Here is an 18968-nt window from a genome sequence, read left to right as displayed (position 1 = left end):
ACTGTGGTTATACCCAGTCTCTGCTCAGTCTCTGCTCAAGAAAGAGGTCATTGCTGTCAGAGAGAATGACAGTGATCCTTACAAACTGCAGCAGGGAACCATAAAACTCTGTTGTGACCTCTTCAAAAAAAAAAAAAAAAAGTATAATGTTTCTTATAACATGACCTAAAACCCAGATGGTTTTATGCCCTCATTCTTTACACACACACACACACACACACACACACACACACACACAATTCTACACAAACCCTGCCCTAGGTGTTACAATTTCAAAGCTTTCTTTTTAGGGATTTTGGTATATTTTATTCCCTCAGAAGTTTCCAAGGTTCTTGGTGATGAATTGTTAATAGAAATTGAGGAACACCTGCAACCACATTCATCCAGTTTAATTGTGACATGTCTCTGCACAGCATCCCCAAATATTGTTTTTCCCTTCAGATTTATACATGTATTACTTATCTTCCAAGAAAAATAGTAGGAATTGTTACCAGGGCTGATTCTAAGGAAGCTGATAGTAAAACAGAGAAATTTCAAAGAGTTTTAATTATACCTAGAGCTTTCAAAGCTTTGAGATTGTTATTTATCTTAGAATATGGCATAAGAAATGAATTTTAAATTACAGAATATAGTTTGAAACTTCTAAGATCAGGTGCACATAATTTGTATCCTCACAGGGTTCAGGGATTGTTCTGGCAAAATCCTTAAGTCTTGTTCTTCTGTGCATTTTTATTATTATTTAGTAAGTTTTAATTTTTTAGTTGGTAGCATTTTAAAGTAGAGTTTATTTTTTTATTAAGAATTATTTTGAGGGACACCTGGCTGGCTCATTCAGTAGAGCATCTGACTCTTGATCTTGGGGTCATGAGTTCAGCCCCATGTTGGGTGTAGAAGTTACTTTAAAAAAAAGTAATATTTTGAATCTTTCAATTAGGCTCATAAGATACAAAATGTAAATGAAAAATAAAAAAAATTTAAAAATTTAAAAATTAAAAAAGAAAAAAAAAGAAAATGTAAATGTGAAATAGTTTGGTTTTTTTTTTTCCTGAGAGGGGCAGGAGATAGGGGCAGAGGGAGAGGAAGATAGAGAATCCCAAGCAGTCTCCATGCCCAGCACAGAGTCTAACGTGGGGCTCAGTCTCAGGACCCTGAGATCATGACCTGAGCTGAAATCAAGAGTCCCATGCTTAACTGCCGGAGCCACCCAGGTGCCCTGAAATGGGATCTTTTATGTCAGAGATACTCTTGCTTGTGGAAAACAGGCCAGTTTGAGATGTGGAATTTGGAAATTATGGTATTCATCACAAAATGATTCCTAGTTGTAAATTTAGCCTGGTAAAACTCAGTTCAAATGAACTTTTTTTTTTTAAGAGAGAGAGAAAGAGAGAGAATCTCAAGCAGTTTCCATGCCCAGCGTGGAACCTGAATGGGGCTTCATCTCAGGACCCTGAGATCATGACCTGAGCGTAAATCAAGAGTCCGTTACTTAACCAGCTGAGCCACCGAGGCTCCTCTCAAATGAACTCTTACTGACCTTTCTCAACAGAATTTAAAAATGTTCCAGTATCTGTTGATGATAATGTGATAATACATCTTTCCAAATCATATACCCACAGTTACATGCTCATACTTAAAAGTAATGACTTGATATTTATGATAGAGTTTACTAATTATTATAATAGAAACATGTTTTGGTGAGGAAATATATTTTTACTTTATCAAATAATTTGCAAATTTGTTTTAACCCAACACTGCCGAATCTCAACTAGCTTCCTTTAAACCTCAAATTTGTGTGATTAGTAGAGGGGCAAAATTATATGCTTAAAAGTAGAAAATTATATGTGACATATGAAACTATCTTAACTAAAAATATTGGCATAAATAACATTTCCTGCATGTATTACATTTATTGGGCATCTCTGTTTTTGGCAATCTCATTGGAACTATGAGTAAATTTTTTATTTGCTTAAGTTTATTTGGACCATCTAATTTCATATTTTCCCCTGAATTTTAAGAGTATCTGAAAAACATTTCCCGAGTATGTGTATGTGTGAAAACAGTAGAATTATTCTATGAATAGGTGTCCACATCTGATCTGAAACCACAGTTATGTATCTGCTCTGAAAATTATTTCGAATTGTGAGTAAAAGATTTTACTGTGTCTGAAATCTCTCCCAACTTTAGATCATATGTAAATTTCTAGTACTAGTGTTTATAATATGATTATCATAAAAATTCACTTGTAATAATCTTTTTTCTCAGATAATCAAATCATTATGTGTCAAGGTTAACAAAACACGGAGTCTTACTTTTTATAAAGTTAGTTTGGAGATTTAAGTAATATTCTTAAGGGCCAAACTTAAAATTATGTATTACTACTTGAAGAATACACACCACTGGGTTCAGAAACAGAACTTTTGACTTTATCAGACATTTGGACATTCTCTTCTTCTCTCATAACTATGACTATACCAAATATGTACAGAATATAAGATGTTATATTGGTTCATTTTGAATTATATAGAATCTCCATTTACACATATGAGATTTGGACTATAGCTCAATATATACAGTCTCTTTTTGATGACTAAATAATTACATAAATAGTATTCTAAGTGCTAAGTCAGTGGTCTTATGTTTAAATGTCTTTCTTTCCTGCATCTCATTGTTTGTGTGTTTTTTCCTTTGGTTTAGATCGAGGCACTGTGCAGAAGGTGGTGGTTCTTCCTGCTAACGGCTCCGCCAGGGGTGAGCTCATTCTGGAGGAGTTAGAAGTCTTTAAGGTTTGAGCATCTCTTCTGTTAATCTCAGCACATGCATGATGGATGGAATTCTTTAATCTCAGGGCCACTTGGGAGGAAAAAAATATTTGATAAAGGATCAAATAAATATAAGTTTTTGAGGATAGGAAACACCAGATAAAATGAGAAATATAGAACAAATATTTTTCTGAAGTATTTTTTTTTTTACATTTCAAGTTATCTTAACTTTAAAAGATTCGTTTTTTCAACTATTATCACAACTCGAAGAATTTTGCTCATCATTATTTTTATAAATGGGTTCTTGTGGTCAAGGTCTAAAAGACTTGCCAGCAAAGGGCTTTTATCATTTGCTTCACAAGCCACTGAAACCCAAGTGCCTTACATTATTGATTGTCAGATAAACTTTCTCATATTTTTTTATCCAGGAATTTTAAGAAAAACTGTTTTGTTTTCTCTTGTTTTATTGCTTTCAATTCAAATGTCACTCAAGCTACATAAAACAAATGGTGTCTCTTTATCACTCAAAGCTTCATGTTCTGCTGAACTTGAGATTTCATTATTATTCTCTTTGTTCTTAAATTTGGGCTTAAAAAGGAAAAGAAAGAAAAACAATACACAACACCAACAAAAAGGCACACAGAGGGAAGTTCAGTCTTGTAAGGCATCACCTGCTCAGGGCAGAGTGCCTATTCTTTTCTGGATCTGTGACCCGGGAGAGCAGATCTGTGGTGTCCCTTCCCTCCTTAAAATGTAAGCCACTGTAGTTCAAATGATTTCTCTGATAAACATTTGGAAAGATGGATAAACCACAGCCAGAGGAGCTGTTAGGATTGCAAAGATACTTTGGCATGGAATCAGTCCTATTGCAGACTACTATTTGCAACTACATCAATCAAGAAGAAACGGCCCATGGGCGGATGCTGCCGCCTTGGAGTCACCAGGGCTGCCCACCCTCGGTCAACCCCACCAGGTTCTTTGACATCACCTTGGACTGCGAGCTCTTGGGCTGCGTCTCCTTCAAGCTGCTTTCAGAGTTCCAAAGACAGCAGAGAACTTTTGTGCTCTGAGCACTGGGGAGAAAGGATTTAGTTATAAAGATCCCTGCTTTTACGTGATTATTCCAGGATTTCTGGGCCAGGGTGGTGACTTCACGCACCATCATGGCACTGGCCACAAGTCCATCGATGGGGAGAAATCTGATGATGAGAATTTCATCTGAAGCCCATGGGTCCTGGCCTTGTCTATGGCAAACGCTGGACCCAACACAAACGGTTTCCAGTTTTTCATCGGCACTGCCAAGACTGAGTGGTTGGATGGCAAGCATGTGGTCTTTGGCAAGGTGAGGGAGGGCAGGAATATTGTGGATGGAGCTCTTTGGGTCCAGGAATGGCAAGACCAGCAAGAAGATCACCACTGCCGACTGTGGGCAAATCTAATAAATTTGAATTCTGTTTTAACTACTAGCCCATTCCTTCTGTAGCTTAGGAGAGCACCCCTTCTCCCCCATCTGCTCGAAATATCCTATAATCTTTGTGTGCTCGCTGCAGTTCTATGGGTTCATATTTTCCTTACTCCCCTCCAAGTCTAGCTGGATTGCAGAGTTAAGTTTATGATGATGAAATAAAACTAAACAACAACAACAAACCAAAACAAACAAACGGTCCATGGACATCAAAAGACCAGAGTCAGCCTTTTTTTTTTTTTTATTCTTATGTTAATCCCCATACATTACATCATTAGTTTTAGATGAAGTGTTCCATGATTCATTGTTTGTGCACAACACCCAGTGCTCCATGCAGAATGTGCCCTCCTCAATACCCACCACCAGGCTAACCCATCCTCCCACCCCCCTCCCCTCTAGAACCCTCAGTTTGTTTTTCAGAGTCTATCATCTCTCATGGTTCGTCTACCCCTCCGATTTCCCCCGCTTCATTCTTCCCCTCCCACTACCTTCTTCTTCTTCTTCTTTTTTTTTTTTCTTAACATATATTGCATTATTTGTTTCAGAGGTACAGATCTGAGATTCAACAGTCTTGCACAATTCACAGCGCTTACCAGAGCACATACCCTCCCCAGTGTCTATCACCCAGTCACCCCATTCCTCCCACCCCACCCCCCACTCCGACAACACTCAGTTTGTTTCCTGCAATTAAGAATTCCTCATATCAGTGAGATCATATGATACATGTCTTTATCTGTTTGACTTATTTCCAGAGTCAGCCTTTAAGTGAGTAAAATTAGCACTCAGGACTCTCAGGAGCAGACTATTGCTGGTTTAGTCCATTGCTTTGCTTAGTTGAGCGGACTCAGAATATATTGACTTATTAATACATGTTCCCACAGGCACCAAAATTATTGAATTTATAAGCACATAAGTGATCAAGATGCATTGTTTAGATTATGCTAATACGTTTTAAATGTAAAGAAATATTTGTTAAAAAATAACCAAATGAAATCTGAGGAAAATTTTGAGGAACTCCGGAACTTTTTTTGTGATATTATCTAAACATTCAATCTAAAAAAAAGTGGTATTATCTAAACATTCAATCTAAACAGTTGCAACAGATTTTGATCACTGCTTAGAAATACACATACACATACAAAAATGTATTGTGATTTATTTCCACCCAGGCAACTACTAATAGCTGCACTCCAATTCAAGTTAAGTTTGAAGAAGCTGGCTCTGGAACTCCGGAAAATTTTCCAGTGTGTTATTGAATTTACAATTTTTAATGCTAGACTCACTTTGGAATAAGTTTCTTTGTGATTGGCGTGTTAATATTGTGCTTACAAAATGTTAACTATGTACATTCAAGTGCTTTTTTCTATGTCTTGCTTTATAAAGGAATTGGTTGTTTCACTAGATTAACCAAAATTGCATTATATGTAAAAAATATTTTTTCCTTGTTCAATTCAATACAGACAACATGGCTGACCAAAATGACATAGAGTAGCTTGTTCTGGAATTTGCTTGAAGAGAGCAAAAATGCCATATGGCAGAACTTCATTTTTAATTCTGAAATGTCATTTTTTGATAATCAGAAAACACTGAGTTTGACACAAACCCAAACATGTAAGTTAATGGAAAGCTCTTAAAGAAATGTGAGTCATTCTGATCATGTGCTAGCTACTTATGGTCTGTTATATGAGTTGTGCTAATGTTATCATCACGAAGAATAAACTCTCAGTGGAAAAATAGAGTCAGTCAAAATGCATGTGGGGGACATCAGTCCAAGAGAGAGACTAAAAACGTTTGAACTTTCTTGTGGATGTGTGTGCCCATGACTGATACGGCTAAATTGAGAGACACAGTTGCCAAATACAGTTCCTTACTGTCTTCAACATGGTGTTTGTGTCATATTTTCTGAGGTGAGGTAAAAATAACTGGGTGTGTATGATACACTGTGATTAGCACGTGAGGAAATAATGCATTTGAATTGAAACAAATTCCTTAGCGAAGTGTCACACTGATATATCGCAGAAAACTCAATGTAACTTTAAAAAACCAGACACTTTGTTTCTGTAGAGTGCAGAACCATAATCTCTTCTTTTAATCCTCTGTTCAGAATATTTCCTGAAAATACAGCCAGCTTCCTCAAACTTAACTTAATTGGAGTATAGCTATTAGTAGTTGCCTGGGTGGATATAAATCACAATACATTTTTGTATGTGTATGTGTATTTCTAAGCAGTGATCAAAATCTGTTGCAACTGACTGTTTAGATTGAATGTTTAGATAATATCACCATTTTCTCTTTTAAACGTGTGTAAGAAAACACACTTCCAGAATGTGAAATAATTGTAGGTACAGTTAATTTTGAGAGCTTGCTCTCACTTGAGTTATCGAAATAAAACTTCACAGATATTTATCAGGTTATCACAAGTCTAATTTTTAAAAGGAACTAATAATGTTTAAGAAGGAAAGTTTATGAATAGAGTAACTTTCAAAAAAGGATTACTATTTCAGAAAATTCTTAGGTGCTTTCACTAATTCACATTTATCAAACGGGGACATTTTCTTTTTTCTTTTTTTTTAAGATTTTTATTTATTTGACAGAGAGAGACACAGCGAGAGAGGGAACACAAGCAGGGGGAGTGGGAGAGGGAGAAGCAGGCTTCCCGCGGAGCAGGGAGCCCGATGCGGGGCTCGATCCCAGAACCCTGGGATCATGACCTGAACCGAAGGCAGACGCTTAACGACTGAGCCACCCAGGCGCCCCAAAAGAGGACATTTTCTAACAGTATTTCTTCGTTTGCAATGGGAGAGTTAATAAGTATGATGCAGGCTAATACATCTTTGCAAAGCTACATCTGATGCACGGTAGCGTCTTATGCAGACTGCTTGTGTTGTGAAGGAATAACATGGGGTACCATGCCTCAGCATCTTACCCACCGCCATCCAAGCCTAAGTTTTATTCATTGGATTCAGTATGCCAAGATATAATTTTTTTAATTCTTCCAAATTACTCAGATTTTGTTTTTCTAAAGACTATATTGATAATGTGTTGTAAATGCTACTTTTTTTTTTTTTAACTTAAGCCTATATTTGTAAAACACCTTACTCCCAACAGAGGAAATGTACTTTAGGGACAAGTATTGCTAAACTTTGAATATATGCGCATATATAGAGAAATGATGATTTCTTGAATTTTAACAAACAAGAGACTATTTCTAATGCAAATCTTTTTAAAGGATTATTTGAACAGCTAACGATGTTTGTTTGTTTTTTAATTTTTCAGAATCGTGCTCCTATAACAACAATGAAAATTTCATCCAAAAAGGTAAAACAACCCCATTTTATTTTCTTTACATTTTACAAATTTTACTGTTAGGAAGAAATATTTTGTAATTTTGGAAAAATTAATTTTAGTATTAGAAAAATAATTATTATTTACAGTAACCACAAAAGCACCTTTAATTTTGATGCATAATTGAAAAGCTTTTAATGGAAGACAAAATAGGTCTGTTTTGTATAAAAACCCAGGAGAGCAGAACATATAAATATATACAGCAAGATATTCCAACATTTTGTACATCCTATGTTCTCAAATGTTACAGTGTGTGAAGCCAACCAAAATAAAAATAATCGTTTGAATGAAGAATTCAGTATAATGTTTGGGCTACCATAGCATCACAAACATTCTCAGGGGCTTGGAATGAGTAATCAGTCCTCTTCCGAGTTCCTGCTGCTATCACATGTTTGAAATGTGCAATGCATTCTTTTATGCTTATTGCTAAGGAAGTGCTGTTTTTTAGAGTTTATACATGTCTTTAAAAAAAATCTGAATGCCTCAAATCTAAGCCATATAAGGATTCAGGTTTGAGGGAAGAAATCTTTGACTATGATTATCAGAAATGTTTCATCTTCTAATTTGTGCCTGCACATGCGAATACACAATGATCACAAAAAAGGAAAAGCCCTATTCCAGTCTCTACCTGTGCAGCACATACACCTCTCCAGCCCCCGAGGTGTTCTCTCTGGAAGAAAGTTCTAAAGGATGGAGTCATATAGTCAGAAATGGAGTAGGCTTCAGAGCAGGATGGACATGCATTTGAATCCCAACTTGTCCATAAATTGTGGATAAGTCGTTAAACTTCACTGACTTAAGTTTCTGCCTCTACAAGGTAATGCTTTTCTCACAAATGAGTTAATTTATATAAATTGCCTAAAATAAAGCAGGTCCTTGGTAACTGCTGTTTAAAGAGCCTGAGACTTCTTTTTCTTGGAATATGGAATGAAGGTTTTAAGTGTTAGCACAACTGATGACATAAGGTTCGTGTTCTTTGCCTTATTTGGTCTGTTGCAGATGAAGAAGTATTCCACAGTCAGTCCTGTGCTCTTTTCACTTGACTCAATTTTATGAAGAAAAATAAATAGGGTACGATAGAGCTAAAGATCTCATCTGTAAAAATGTTTGTATGGTGCATAACAAACATTTTCCCAAGTAACAAGAAGCCATTCGTCATTTTCCCCAATGTCCCAGGGAGCTGATCCCAAGTTAGAATTGTCTTTGAAGTCAGCAGGGAAGCCCCTTGTTTACAGTAGTTTAATGAGAAGAGAGAGTATCTGAGCAAAATTCAAAATGGATGCAGAGCCATTTGTCTGGCACGGTCTAGTGTACAATTAGTGATTCATGTTACGCTTCAACTGGTAATTCAGCTGGTATACTCAGAGTTCACAATGCATTCCATTAAATTGCAATATGCAATACACATATACGCACAGGAAAAAATGACTATTAAATCTGTCTTCAACATCTTATATTGTAGATAATTAAAAATGTTTCTTTGAATCATTAGATTCAGGGCAGGGTACTTATTTGAGTTTTGGGGAACTCATTTGCACAACTGCCTACCTCATTATTTTTTCAGTGAGAAAGAAGTACAGATTACCAATGGTATTTGATGTACATTTAAATACTATGAATTTAGTACCTTCCCTAGTCTTCAAATTATTTTATTTTCTATTTTATGGCTTCTTTATTCTCTAATTTATTCTTGCATTCCATATAGCAGAAAATAGTTGGGTTAATTTAAAAAAGGTAATTTCTAGAATGAAACTACTTGTATTCTTTCCTTAAATAAAGTGGTTTCCTTTATTTAGCATAGCTGATGCATTCACTATATTATTTATTAATGTGATCAACAAACACTTATTTGAAGTGTTCTGGAGAAATGATTATTGCCAAAATATGCAGTTGTTTTCTTATAGTTTGCCTCAACTGGGGGTCAGTCATTTTCAGCTGAATTTCTGAAAAATTAATCTGAATAAAATAACTGTTTATTAGACAGTAGACTGAGGTATGATTCAAATGATTAATTAGAATTAACAGTATATAAGGTGATAGTTTGTTAGCTGGTAATTTATTCTACTACATTATTGAACATTCATTCAGTGCTTAGGAGTCAGAAACTATCCTAAGTATTTCATGTGGAGTTAGCCCTTACATTCAGTTCTTAAAATAACTCTGTAGGATAGGTACTATATTATCCCAGTTTTACCCAAGAGGTAGCTGAGATTGAGAAAAGTTACACAGCATATTTGTGGTTGAGCTGGGATTTGAATCCCAGATGTCTGCCTCCAGAGCCTGATGGACCAATGGTGCTCCTATATTTAAATTTTAAATTGTATGTAGTTGAATATGTATAGATGTCTTTGTGTGTGTTGCACATGTGAATATATTTGAGTTCCAGCTTAGAGATTCTCTGCTGATTTGAATTATACAATATCACTTCTTCAGAAATAAGCATCAGTTAGAAACCTACCCTTTCGACTCCTGAGAACCAATTTATGCACAAATAAAAGAATTGGAGCAGTATCATCAGAAGTTCTTGACATCCTGCAAATGAAGGAGAGTGAAATCTTTATTTATGACTTAGGATGCTGAAGATCACTGGAGCATACAGAAAGTTTAAGACATGCCTGAATATAAATACTGATATTCTTCTAAGTAATTTAAAAATTGTTCTAATTGTTCTAATGAGTGAAGGCATGTGAAAAATGTTTTTTTTTTAATTTTATCTAATACTGACAGTGTACTTTTTTTTAAAGATTTTATTTATTTATTTGAGAGAGAGAATGAGAGAGACAGAGAGCACATGACAGGGGGGAGGGTCAGAGGGAGAAGGAGACTCCCCCCCGAGCAGGGAGCCCGATGCGGGACTCGATCCTGGGACTCCAGGATCATGACCTGGGCCGAAGGCAGTCGCTTAACCAACTGAGCCACCCAGGCGCCTGTACTTTTTTCCCCTAAACTTAAAAATGCCCTTTATTTAAGACTTGGAGTTTTCAAATTTACAAGATGATGGGTTGCCAGATTTGAAGAAAAAGAAAGCTGCCTTGTGCATTCAAAAAATAAAGCAAACATCGTAATTTAAATCTGTAATATATTAGCACAAATCTGAGAGAACAATAAATCCCAATGTCTCAAATGTATGACCATTCTACGTAGGGCTGTGAGCTTTTTTTTTTTTTTTTTTTAAACAGGAAAGTGGTAATACTATAGGCATATTAATGTAAGAAAATTCTATTTATTTTGGCTTTATACCCTCTGTGCTTTGCTTCTTGTTTTTAGTCTATTTTAAAATGAATCTCAGGGTGTGTAGACATATATTATAATGTGTTCCTGCTGAAAGTTCTCTTTTAATGTCCCCATCTGAAATGAATCATAATCATTCCTCCAATAGCAACAGTTGTATGTGAGCTCCAATGAAGGGATTTCCCAAGTGTCTCTGCATCGCTGCCACATCTACGGTACAGCCTGTGCTGACTGCTGCCTGGCAAGGGACCCTTACTGTGCATGGGATGGCCATTCTTGCTCTAGGTTCTACCCAACTGGGAAGCGGTGAGTACCAAACATTCAGCTGAAAGTCAAAACTGATGTCGCCAGTCGAACAGTGTCCACATCATTAGAAAAAATTCTGTTGCCATATTCTTTTAAAATGGCGCTAGAAGTAGTAGCTATGTTTAGCATCTTGTATAGTCATTGAATGAAGTAAATGGCTACGCTTTATAACTTGAGATTCTCCCAGATATGTGAGAATACAGTACTTTGGAAACATCTGTTTCTCCTCTTAAAGTTCCTCTAGCAACACAATTCCCCACTGTGACCCAGCAAATATTTCAAGCATCATTTAACGTTTTTCACATTACCTGATTTTTTTATATGCTTCTGTATATCATTAAATCTCACCTTCCTAGGGTTTCCCTGTGCCATTTAATTCTCCTATAATCAGATGTTTGACCTAGTTCAGGCGACAGGAACATTGCTCCAAAATGGGTACGCTGAGTTGCTTTCAGAACCTTGATGACATGCATTTACCTCTTAGAATGGGGAGTGCATGGTTGCTGGTCAGATTGAGAGAGTCAGGCAGTCTGAGGCTGAATGCCATTTATCCCAGCAAAGACTTAGATGAGAAACTCTGAGCCAGATTGCGTGAAGTTGGAACGAGCCAGCAGTAGTGACATTGATTATAGAACAAAGAATATGCAGAATTTAGGGTCAGCCAAGATCAGAGCTATGGGTCGGTCAGGGGAGGTCCTACTGAGGGTGTGATATTTGAACAAGGACTTGAGTGTGATGAGGAATGACACCAAGGCATTATCTGGGAGAAGAGCATACCAGAAAGAAGGACCAGAAACTCTTAAAGCTGGAGTGTGTCAAGATTGTTCAAGAAACAGCACTAAGACTAATGGGGCTATCATGGAATGAGAAAAAGGAAGGGTAGGAAGAAGTGAGGTCAGAATGCCATATGACATAGGACTTGGTAAGTCATTGAAGGCTTTTATTTAGCGTGAAATGGAAAACTACTGAGGGCCTTTGAGCACATGAATGATATTATTTGACTTTTGGTTTGAAAAGCTCATCTGGTTGGGGTTGGCTGGGATTGCAGCCCTGGGGTAGGCAGTGGATGGGGGCAGAGGAGATAGAAGTTGCAAGGCAATTAGAGTACTGTGCGTTCCAGGTGAGATATAATGGTGGCTCACACAGGAATGATAGAGGTGGAGGTGGCATAGGGTCTGATTTGGGATAGAGCTCAGAGAATGTGCTGATGTATTACATGTAAGATGTTAGAGAAATAGAGGACTCAAGAATGAACCAAGTTCTCAGAACTGATCATATGTAGATGTAATTTCCTGAGAAAGAGAAGACTAGGGGAGGAGCAGGTATGTGGAGGGAAAGATGATGTTAAAAGTGCCTATGAGATATTCAAGTGGAGAGGTTGAGTAGATAGTTAGAAATACGAATTTGGAGTACACATGTGTGGCCTGGGCTGGACAATTTGAAAGTCATTTGTTTTTAAAGGCATGAAATGTGAGGAGAACTCCCATTCTTTAAACCAGTAGTCCTTAGTATCTGTGTTCAAAGAATCGTGTTCTTCTGTGTCATTTTAAGATTTAGGCAGGAAGTCTCTATAGACTCTTTTGATTTCTACATGGAATTTTTGGACCTCATTACCCTGAGATCTTCCATTTGCACTGGACTGGAGATCTGAACCTGGACACAAAGTATGAGGAAAGCACATTCCAAATGTAATCTCAAATACATGATTTTTGTAGCCATTGCTGGTAAATTTTAACCATACTTGTTTTATACTCCCAATTACAATAGCAGTGATATTTAAAAATTATTACCATAACTGTTTGTAAAGCAATACATTTTTCTTGGGAAAGACTTCTAAAAATTGTCATATCTAACACCCGGAATGCAGTCTTCTATTAAACAGATTTAATGCTAAAGGGAGCTGAAGCACCACACTTTCTAAGAAAGAAAGTGATACGAGGATCACAAAGTGAATCTTGCCATATCCATATAGGCTTTTCAGCCTCTCCTGTAATGTGGAGGAATTGGAGATTGGTACTCCTTCCCTGCAAAACTTCCAGACCTTGGCTTTGGTGAACAAGCATTTTTATTTAACAAAGAATATTTCTGAAGTAAAATTCCATACTATATATAGACTATCATTGCATATTTGAGATTTTTTTTTTTTACATTTTAACATTTCTGCTAAAATATGAGTTGACTCATTTGTTCTCATATTCTCCCTCTAATCACAACCCCAGTAATCCTTTCTAAGATGCGTAAAGGTAGTAGATTCCACACTGTCATCCTAATACCACAAATCATTATCTTTTTTATTTATTTTTTTTTAAAGATTTTATTTATTTATTTGACAGAGATCGATAGTGAGAGAAGGAACACAAGCAGGGGGAGAGGGAAAGGGAGAAGCAGGCTTCCTGCCAAGCAGGGAGCCCGATGCGGGGCTCGATCCCAGGACCCTGGGATCACGACCTCAGCTGAAGGCAGACGCTTAACGACTGAGCCACCCAGGCACCCCTCATTATCTTTTTTAAAAAATATTTTATTTATTTGGCTGAGACAGACAGAGATAGTGCAAAGAGAGCATGAACGGGGAGGAGAGGGAGAAACAGGCTCCCGCTGAGCAGAGAGCCAGATGTGGGGCTTGACCTCAGGACCCTAGGATCATGACCTGAGCCGAAGGCAGATGCTTAACTGACTGAGCCACCCAGGCACCCCCACATATCATGATCTTGATCATGTCCTTGTAAACAACAAAGAGCTGAAACTATCTTGTAATTTTTTAATGTCAATATCATGCCTGGTATGAAACCAAGTATCATAGGTTAGCTGTTAGAACTAATGAATGAATTCAGTAAAGTTTCAGGGTACAAACTCAACACACAAAAATCTGTTGCATTTCTATACATGAATAATGAGATATCAGAAAGAGAATTTAAGAAAACCATCCCAGTTACAATTGCATCAAAAGAATAAAATACCTAGGAATAAATTTAACTAAGAGGTGAAAGACCTGTACACTGAAACTACAAGACACTGATGAAAGAAATTGAAGACACAAATAAATGGAAAGATAATTCACATTCATGGAGTGGTAGAATGATTATCATTAAAATGGCCATACTACCCAAAGCAATCTGCAGATTCGATACAATCCCTATCAAAACTCCAAAGGCACTTTTCATTGGATTAGAACAATCCTAAAATTTATGGAATCATGAAAGACCCAGAATATCCAAAGTAATATTGAGGAAAAAGCACAAAGCTGGAGGCATCATGCACCTTGATTTCCAATTATATTACAAAGCTATAATAATCAAAATAGTATGCTATTGTCATAAAAGAAGACACATAGATCCATAGAGCAGATTAGAGAGCCCAGAAATAAATCCATACATATACGGTTAATTAATTTACAACAAATAAGGCAAAAATTTACAACAGGGAAAAACAGTCTCTTCAATAAATGGTGCCGAGAAAACTGAATAGCCACATGCAAAAGAATAAAACTAGACTACTATCTTACATTATAGATGAAACTTAACTCAAAATGGTTTAAAGACTTGAATATAAGACCTGAAACCATAAAACTTCTAGAAGAAAACATAGGCATTAAGGCCCTTGATGTAGGTCTTGATGATGTGTTTTTAGATATGACTCCAAAGCAAAGACAACAAAAGAGAAAATAACCAAGTGGGATTATATCAAACTAAAAAGCTTCTACACAGCAAAGGACATCATCAACCAAATGAAAAGGCAACCTACTGAATGAGAAAAAATATTTGCAAGCCATAGACCTACGAAGGGGTTAATATCCAAATACATAAAGAATGCATACAACTGAGTAGCAAAAAAGCAAGCAATCTGATTAAAAAGTGGGCAGATCTGAATAGGCATTTTTCCAAAGAAGACATACAGATTGTCAGCATGTCATGAAAAGGTGCTCACTGTCACTAATCATCAGGGAAATGCAAATGAAAACCACAAGACCTCACCTCACACCTGTCAGAATGGCTGTTATCAAAAGGACAATAAATAACAACTGTTGGAGAGGGTGTGGAAAAAAGTTTTGGTGGGAATGTAAATTGGTGCAGCCACAATGAAAAACAGTATGGAGTTTCCTCAAAAAATTACATATAGAACTACCATATGATCCAGCAATTTCACTTCTGGGTATTTATCTGAAGAAAACAAAAACTATTTTGGAAAGATATATGCACCCCCATGTTCATTATTTTCAATAGCCAAGACATGGAAACAACCTTAGTGTCCTTCAGCAGATGAATGAGTAAAGATATAAACACACACACACACACACACACAATGGAATACTACTTAGCCATAAAACGAAAGCAATCTCACCATTTGTGAAATGGATGGACCTTAAGGGCATATGCTAAGTGAAACAACTCAGAGAAAGACATATACTGTATGATTTCACTTATATATGGAATTTTAAAAATAACAACAAACCAAGCTCATGGAGATAGAGAACAGTGGTTGCCAAAGGTAGGGTAAGGGGTGGAAGAAATGAACAAAGGGGGGCAAAAGGCACAAACTTCCAGTTATAAAATAATTAAGTCATGGAGATGTAATGTACAGCATGGTGACTATAGTTAATAATACTGTATTGCCTATTTGAAAGTTGATAATAGAGTACATCATTTTTTTTCATTTTTTTATTTTATTATGTTAATCACCATACCTTACATCATTAGTTTTTGATGTAGTGTTCCATGATTCATTGTTTGCGTATAACACCCAGTGCTCCATTCAATATGTGCCCTCTTTAATACCCATCACCAGGCTAACCCATCCTCACACCCCCCTCACCTCTAGAACCCTCAGTTTGTTTCTAGGAGTCCATAGTGTCTCATGGTTTGTCTCCTCCTCCGATTCCCCCCCTTCATTTTTCCCTTCCTACTATCGTCTTCTTTTTTTTTTTTTAACATATAATGTATTATTTGTTTCAGAGGTACAGGTCTGTGATTCAACAGTCTCACACAATTCACAGTGCTCACCATAGCACATATGCTCCCCAATGTCTATCACCCAGCCACCCCATCCCTCCCACCCCCCACCACTCCAGCAACCCTCAGTTTGTTTCCTGAGATTAAGAATTCCTCATATCAGTGAGATCATATGATACATGTCTTTCTCTGATTCACTTATTTCACTCAGCATAATACCCTCCACTTCCATCCATGTCATTGCAAATGGCAAGATTTCATTCCTTTTGATGGCTGCATGGTATTCCATTGTATATATGTATACCACCTCTTCTTTATCCATTCATCTGTCAATGGACATCTTGACTCTTTCCATAGTTTGGCTATTGTGGACATGGCTGCTATAAACATCGGGATGCACATACCCCTTCAGATCACTACATTTGTATCTTTGGGGTAAATACCCAGTAGTGCAATTGCTGGGTCATAGGGTAGCTCTATTTTCAACTTTTTGAGGAACCTCCATACCATTTTCCAGAGTGGCTACACCAGCTTGCATTCCCACCAACAGTGGAGGAGGGTTCCCCTTTATCCGCATCCCCGGCAACATCTGTCATTTCTTGACTTGTTAATTTTAGCCATTTGACAGCCACATGCAGAAGAATGAAATTGGACCATTCCCTTATGGTCCATAAGGAACGATGTGTATGAGTTGGTATCTCATTGAGATTTGGATTTGGATTTCCCTGATGCCGAGCATTATTGAGCAGTTTTTCGTGTGTCTGTTGGCCATTTGGATGTCTTTTTTGGAAAAATGTCTGTTCATGTCTTCTGTCCATTTCTGATAGGATCATTTGTTCTTTGGGTATTGAGTTTGATAAGTTCTTTATAGATTTTGGATACTAGCCCTTTATCTGCTACATCATTTGCAAATATCTTCTCCCATTCTGTCGGTAGTCTTTTGGTTTTGTTGACTGTTTCTTTTGCTGTGCAAAAGTTTTTTATCTTGATGAAGTCCCCATAGTTCATTTTTGCCCTTGCTTCCCTTGCCTTTGGCGATGTTTCTAGGAAGAAGTTGCTGCGGCTGAGGTCAAAGGGGTTGCTGCCTTGTTCTCCTTTAGGATTTTGATGGACTCCTGTCTCACATTGAGGTCTTTCAACCATTTGGAGTCTTATTTTTGTGTGGGGTGTAAGGAAATGGTCCAGTTTCATTCTTCTGCATGTGGCTGTCCAATTTTCCCAACACCATTTGTTGAAGAGACTGTCTTTTTTCCATTGGACATTCTTTCCTGCTTTGTCAAAGATGGGTTGACCATAGAGTTGAGGGTCCATTTCTGGGCTCTCTATTCTGTTCCATTGATCTATGTGTCTTGTTTTTGTTCCAGTACCATACTGTCTTGATGATGACAGCTTTGTAATAGAGCTTGAAGTCCGGAATTGTAATGCTGCCATCTTTGCTTTTCTTTTTCAACATTCCTCTGGCTATGCGGGGTCTTTTCCGGTTCCATACAAATTTTAGGATTATTTGTTTCATTTCTTTGAAAAAAGTGGATGGTATTTTGATGGGGATTGCATTGAATGTGTAGATTGCTCTAGGTAGCATTGACATCTTCACAGTATTTGTTCTTCCAATCCATGAGCATGGAACATTTTTCCATTTCTTTGTGTCTTCCTCAATTTCTTTCATGAGTATTTTATAGTTTTCTGAGTACAGATTCTTTGCCTATTTGGTTAGATTTATTCCTTATCTTATGGTTTTGGGTGCAATTGTAAATGGGATCGACTCCTTAATTTCTCTTTCTTCTGTCTTGTTGCTGGTGTATAGGAATGCCACTGATTTCTGTGCATTGATTTTATATCCTGCCACTTCAGTGAAGTCCTGTATGAGTTCTAGCGGTTTTGGGGTGGAGTCTTTTGGGTTTTCCACATAAAGTATCATATCATCTGCAAACAATGAGAGTTTGACTTCTTCTTTGCTGATTCAGATGCCTTTTATTTCTTTTTGTTGTCTGATTGCTGTGGCTAGGGCTTCTAATACTGTGTTGAATAGCAATGGTGATAGTGGACATCCCTGCCGCGTTCCTGACCTTAGGGGGAAAGTAGAGCCTCCAGTTTTGATTGCACCTCATTGATAGCCTTTTTGATTTCAACTTGGTTAGATTTTAGTTTTTTTATTTCTCCAGAAAGGGTTTGTTTCTCTTTTACCTTCCATGCTTTTTTCAAGCCCAGCTAGTATCTTTATAATCGTCATTCTGAACTATAGTTCCGACATCTTACTAATGTCCATATTGATTAGGTCCCTGGCAGTCAGTATTGCCTCTTGTTTTTTTTGAGGTGAGTTTTTCCATCTTGTCATTTTGTCCTGAGGAGAATAGATGAATGAGAGAACAAAATGCTAACAGGGTAACAATAACCCCAGAAAAATATACACTAAACAAATCAGAAGAGACCTGAAACTGGGGGAAAAGAAAGGGAAAGAAAGAAAAAAGAAAAAAAAAGAAAAAGATTTAAAAAAAAAGAAGAATATGATCAAATATGATCAGGCTGGTGAATAGATCAGTGCCACACATTACATTTTGGACATATTTTGGTCTGTTAGAAGAAAGTGCCTCCCAAAATTTTAAAGAAAGAAAAGCTTATATATGTACAAAAATAAGGTAAAATATGATGAAGGGATGGAATATGACTGTAAAGATGAAAATTATAAAAGATTTTATAAAAAGGAATTGATAAGAAGTTGGTTGAAAAAAGAAAGAAGAGAAATTAAATAAAAACAAAAGGGGAGAGAATGTGATCAGGCAGGAGACTAGAACAAAGCCATCCACTAGAGATTTAGGGTATATTTTGGTCTGTTAGAAGAAACTGTATCCCAAAATTTTAAAGAGAGAACAACATATATATATATATATATATATATATATATATATATATATATAT

At 36.8% G+C, this 18968-nt stretch overlaps 1 protein-coding gene and 1 pseudogene across 2 annotated transcripts in view; both read left to right on the top strand.

Moving 5' to 3' along the window:
• The window catches only part of SEMA3C (semaphorin 3C), a 181958-nt gene that overhangs the window by 148410 nt on the left and 14580 nt on the right, over positions 1 to 18968 (top strand). For both annotated transcript variants that reach the window (XM_035020457.1, XM_035020458.1), the window contains 3 exons: positions 2695 to 2783; positions 7501 to 7542; positions 10949 to 11106. In XM_035020457.1, the coding sequence (XP_034876348.1) occupies positions 2695 to 2783; positions 7501 to 7542; positions 10949 to 11106 (289 nt within the window). The remainder of the gene's footprint in view (positions 1 to 2694; positions 2784 to 7500; positions 7543 to 10948; positions 11107 to 18968) is intronic.
• LOC118020684 lies at positions 2815 to 4416 on the top strand (annotated as a pseudogene).

This window comes from Mirounga leonina, unplaced genomic scaffold, assembly GCF_011800145.1.
Source record: "Mirounga leonina isolate KUSES-001 unplaced genomic scaffold, KU_Mleo_1.0 Mir_174, whole genome shotgun sequence".
Lineage (NCBI taxonomy): Eukaryota > Metazoa > Chordata > Mammalia > Carnivora > Phocidae > Mirounga > Mirounga leonina.
The sequence above is the reverse complement of the archived record's forward strand: the minus strand, read 5'-3'. Positions and strand labels throughout refer to the sequence as shown.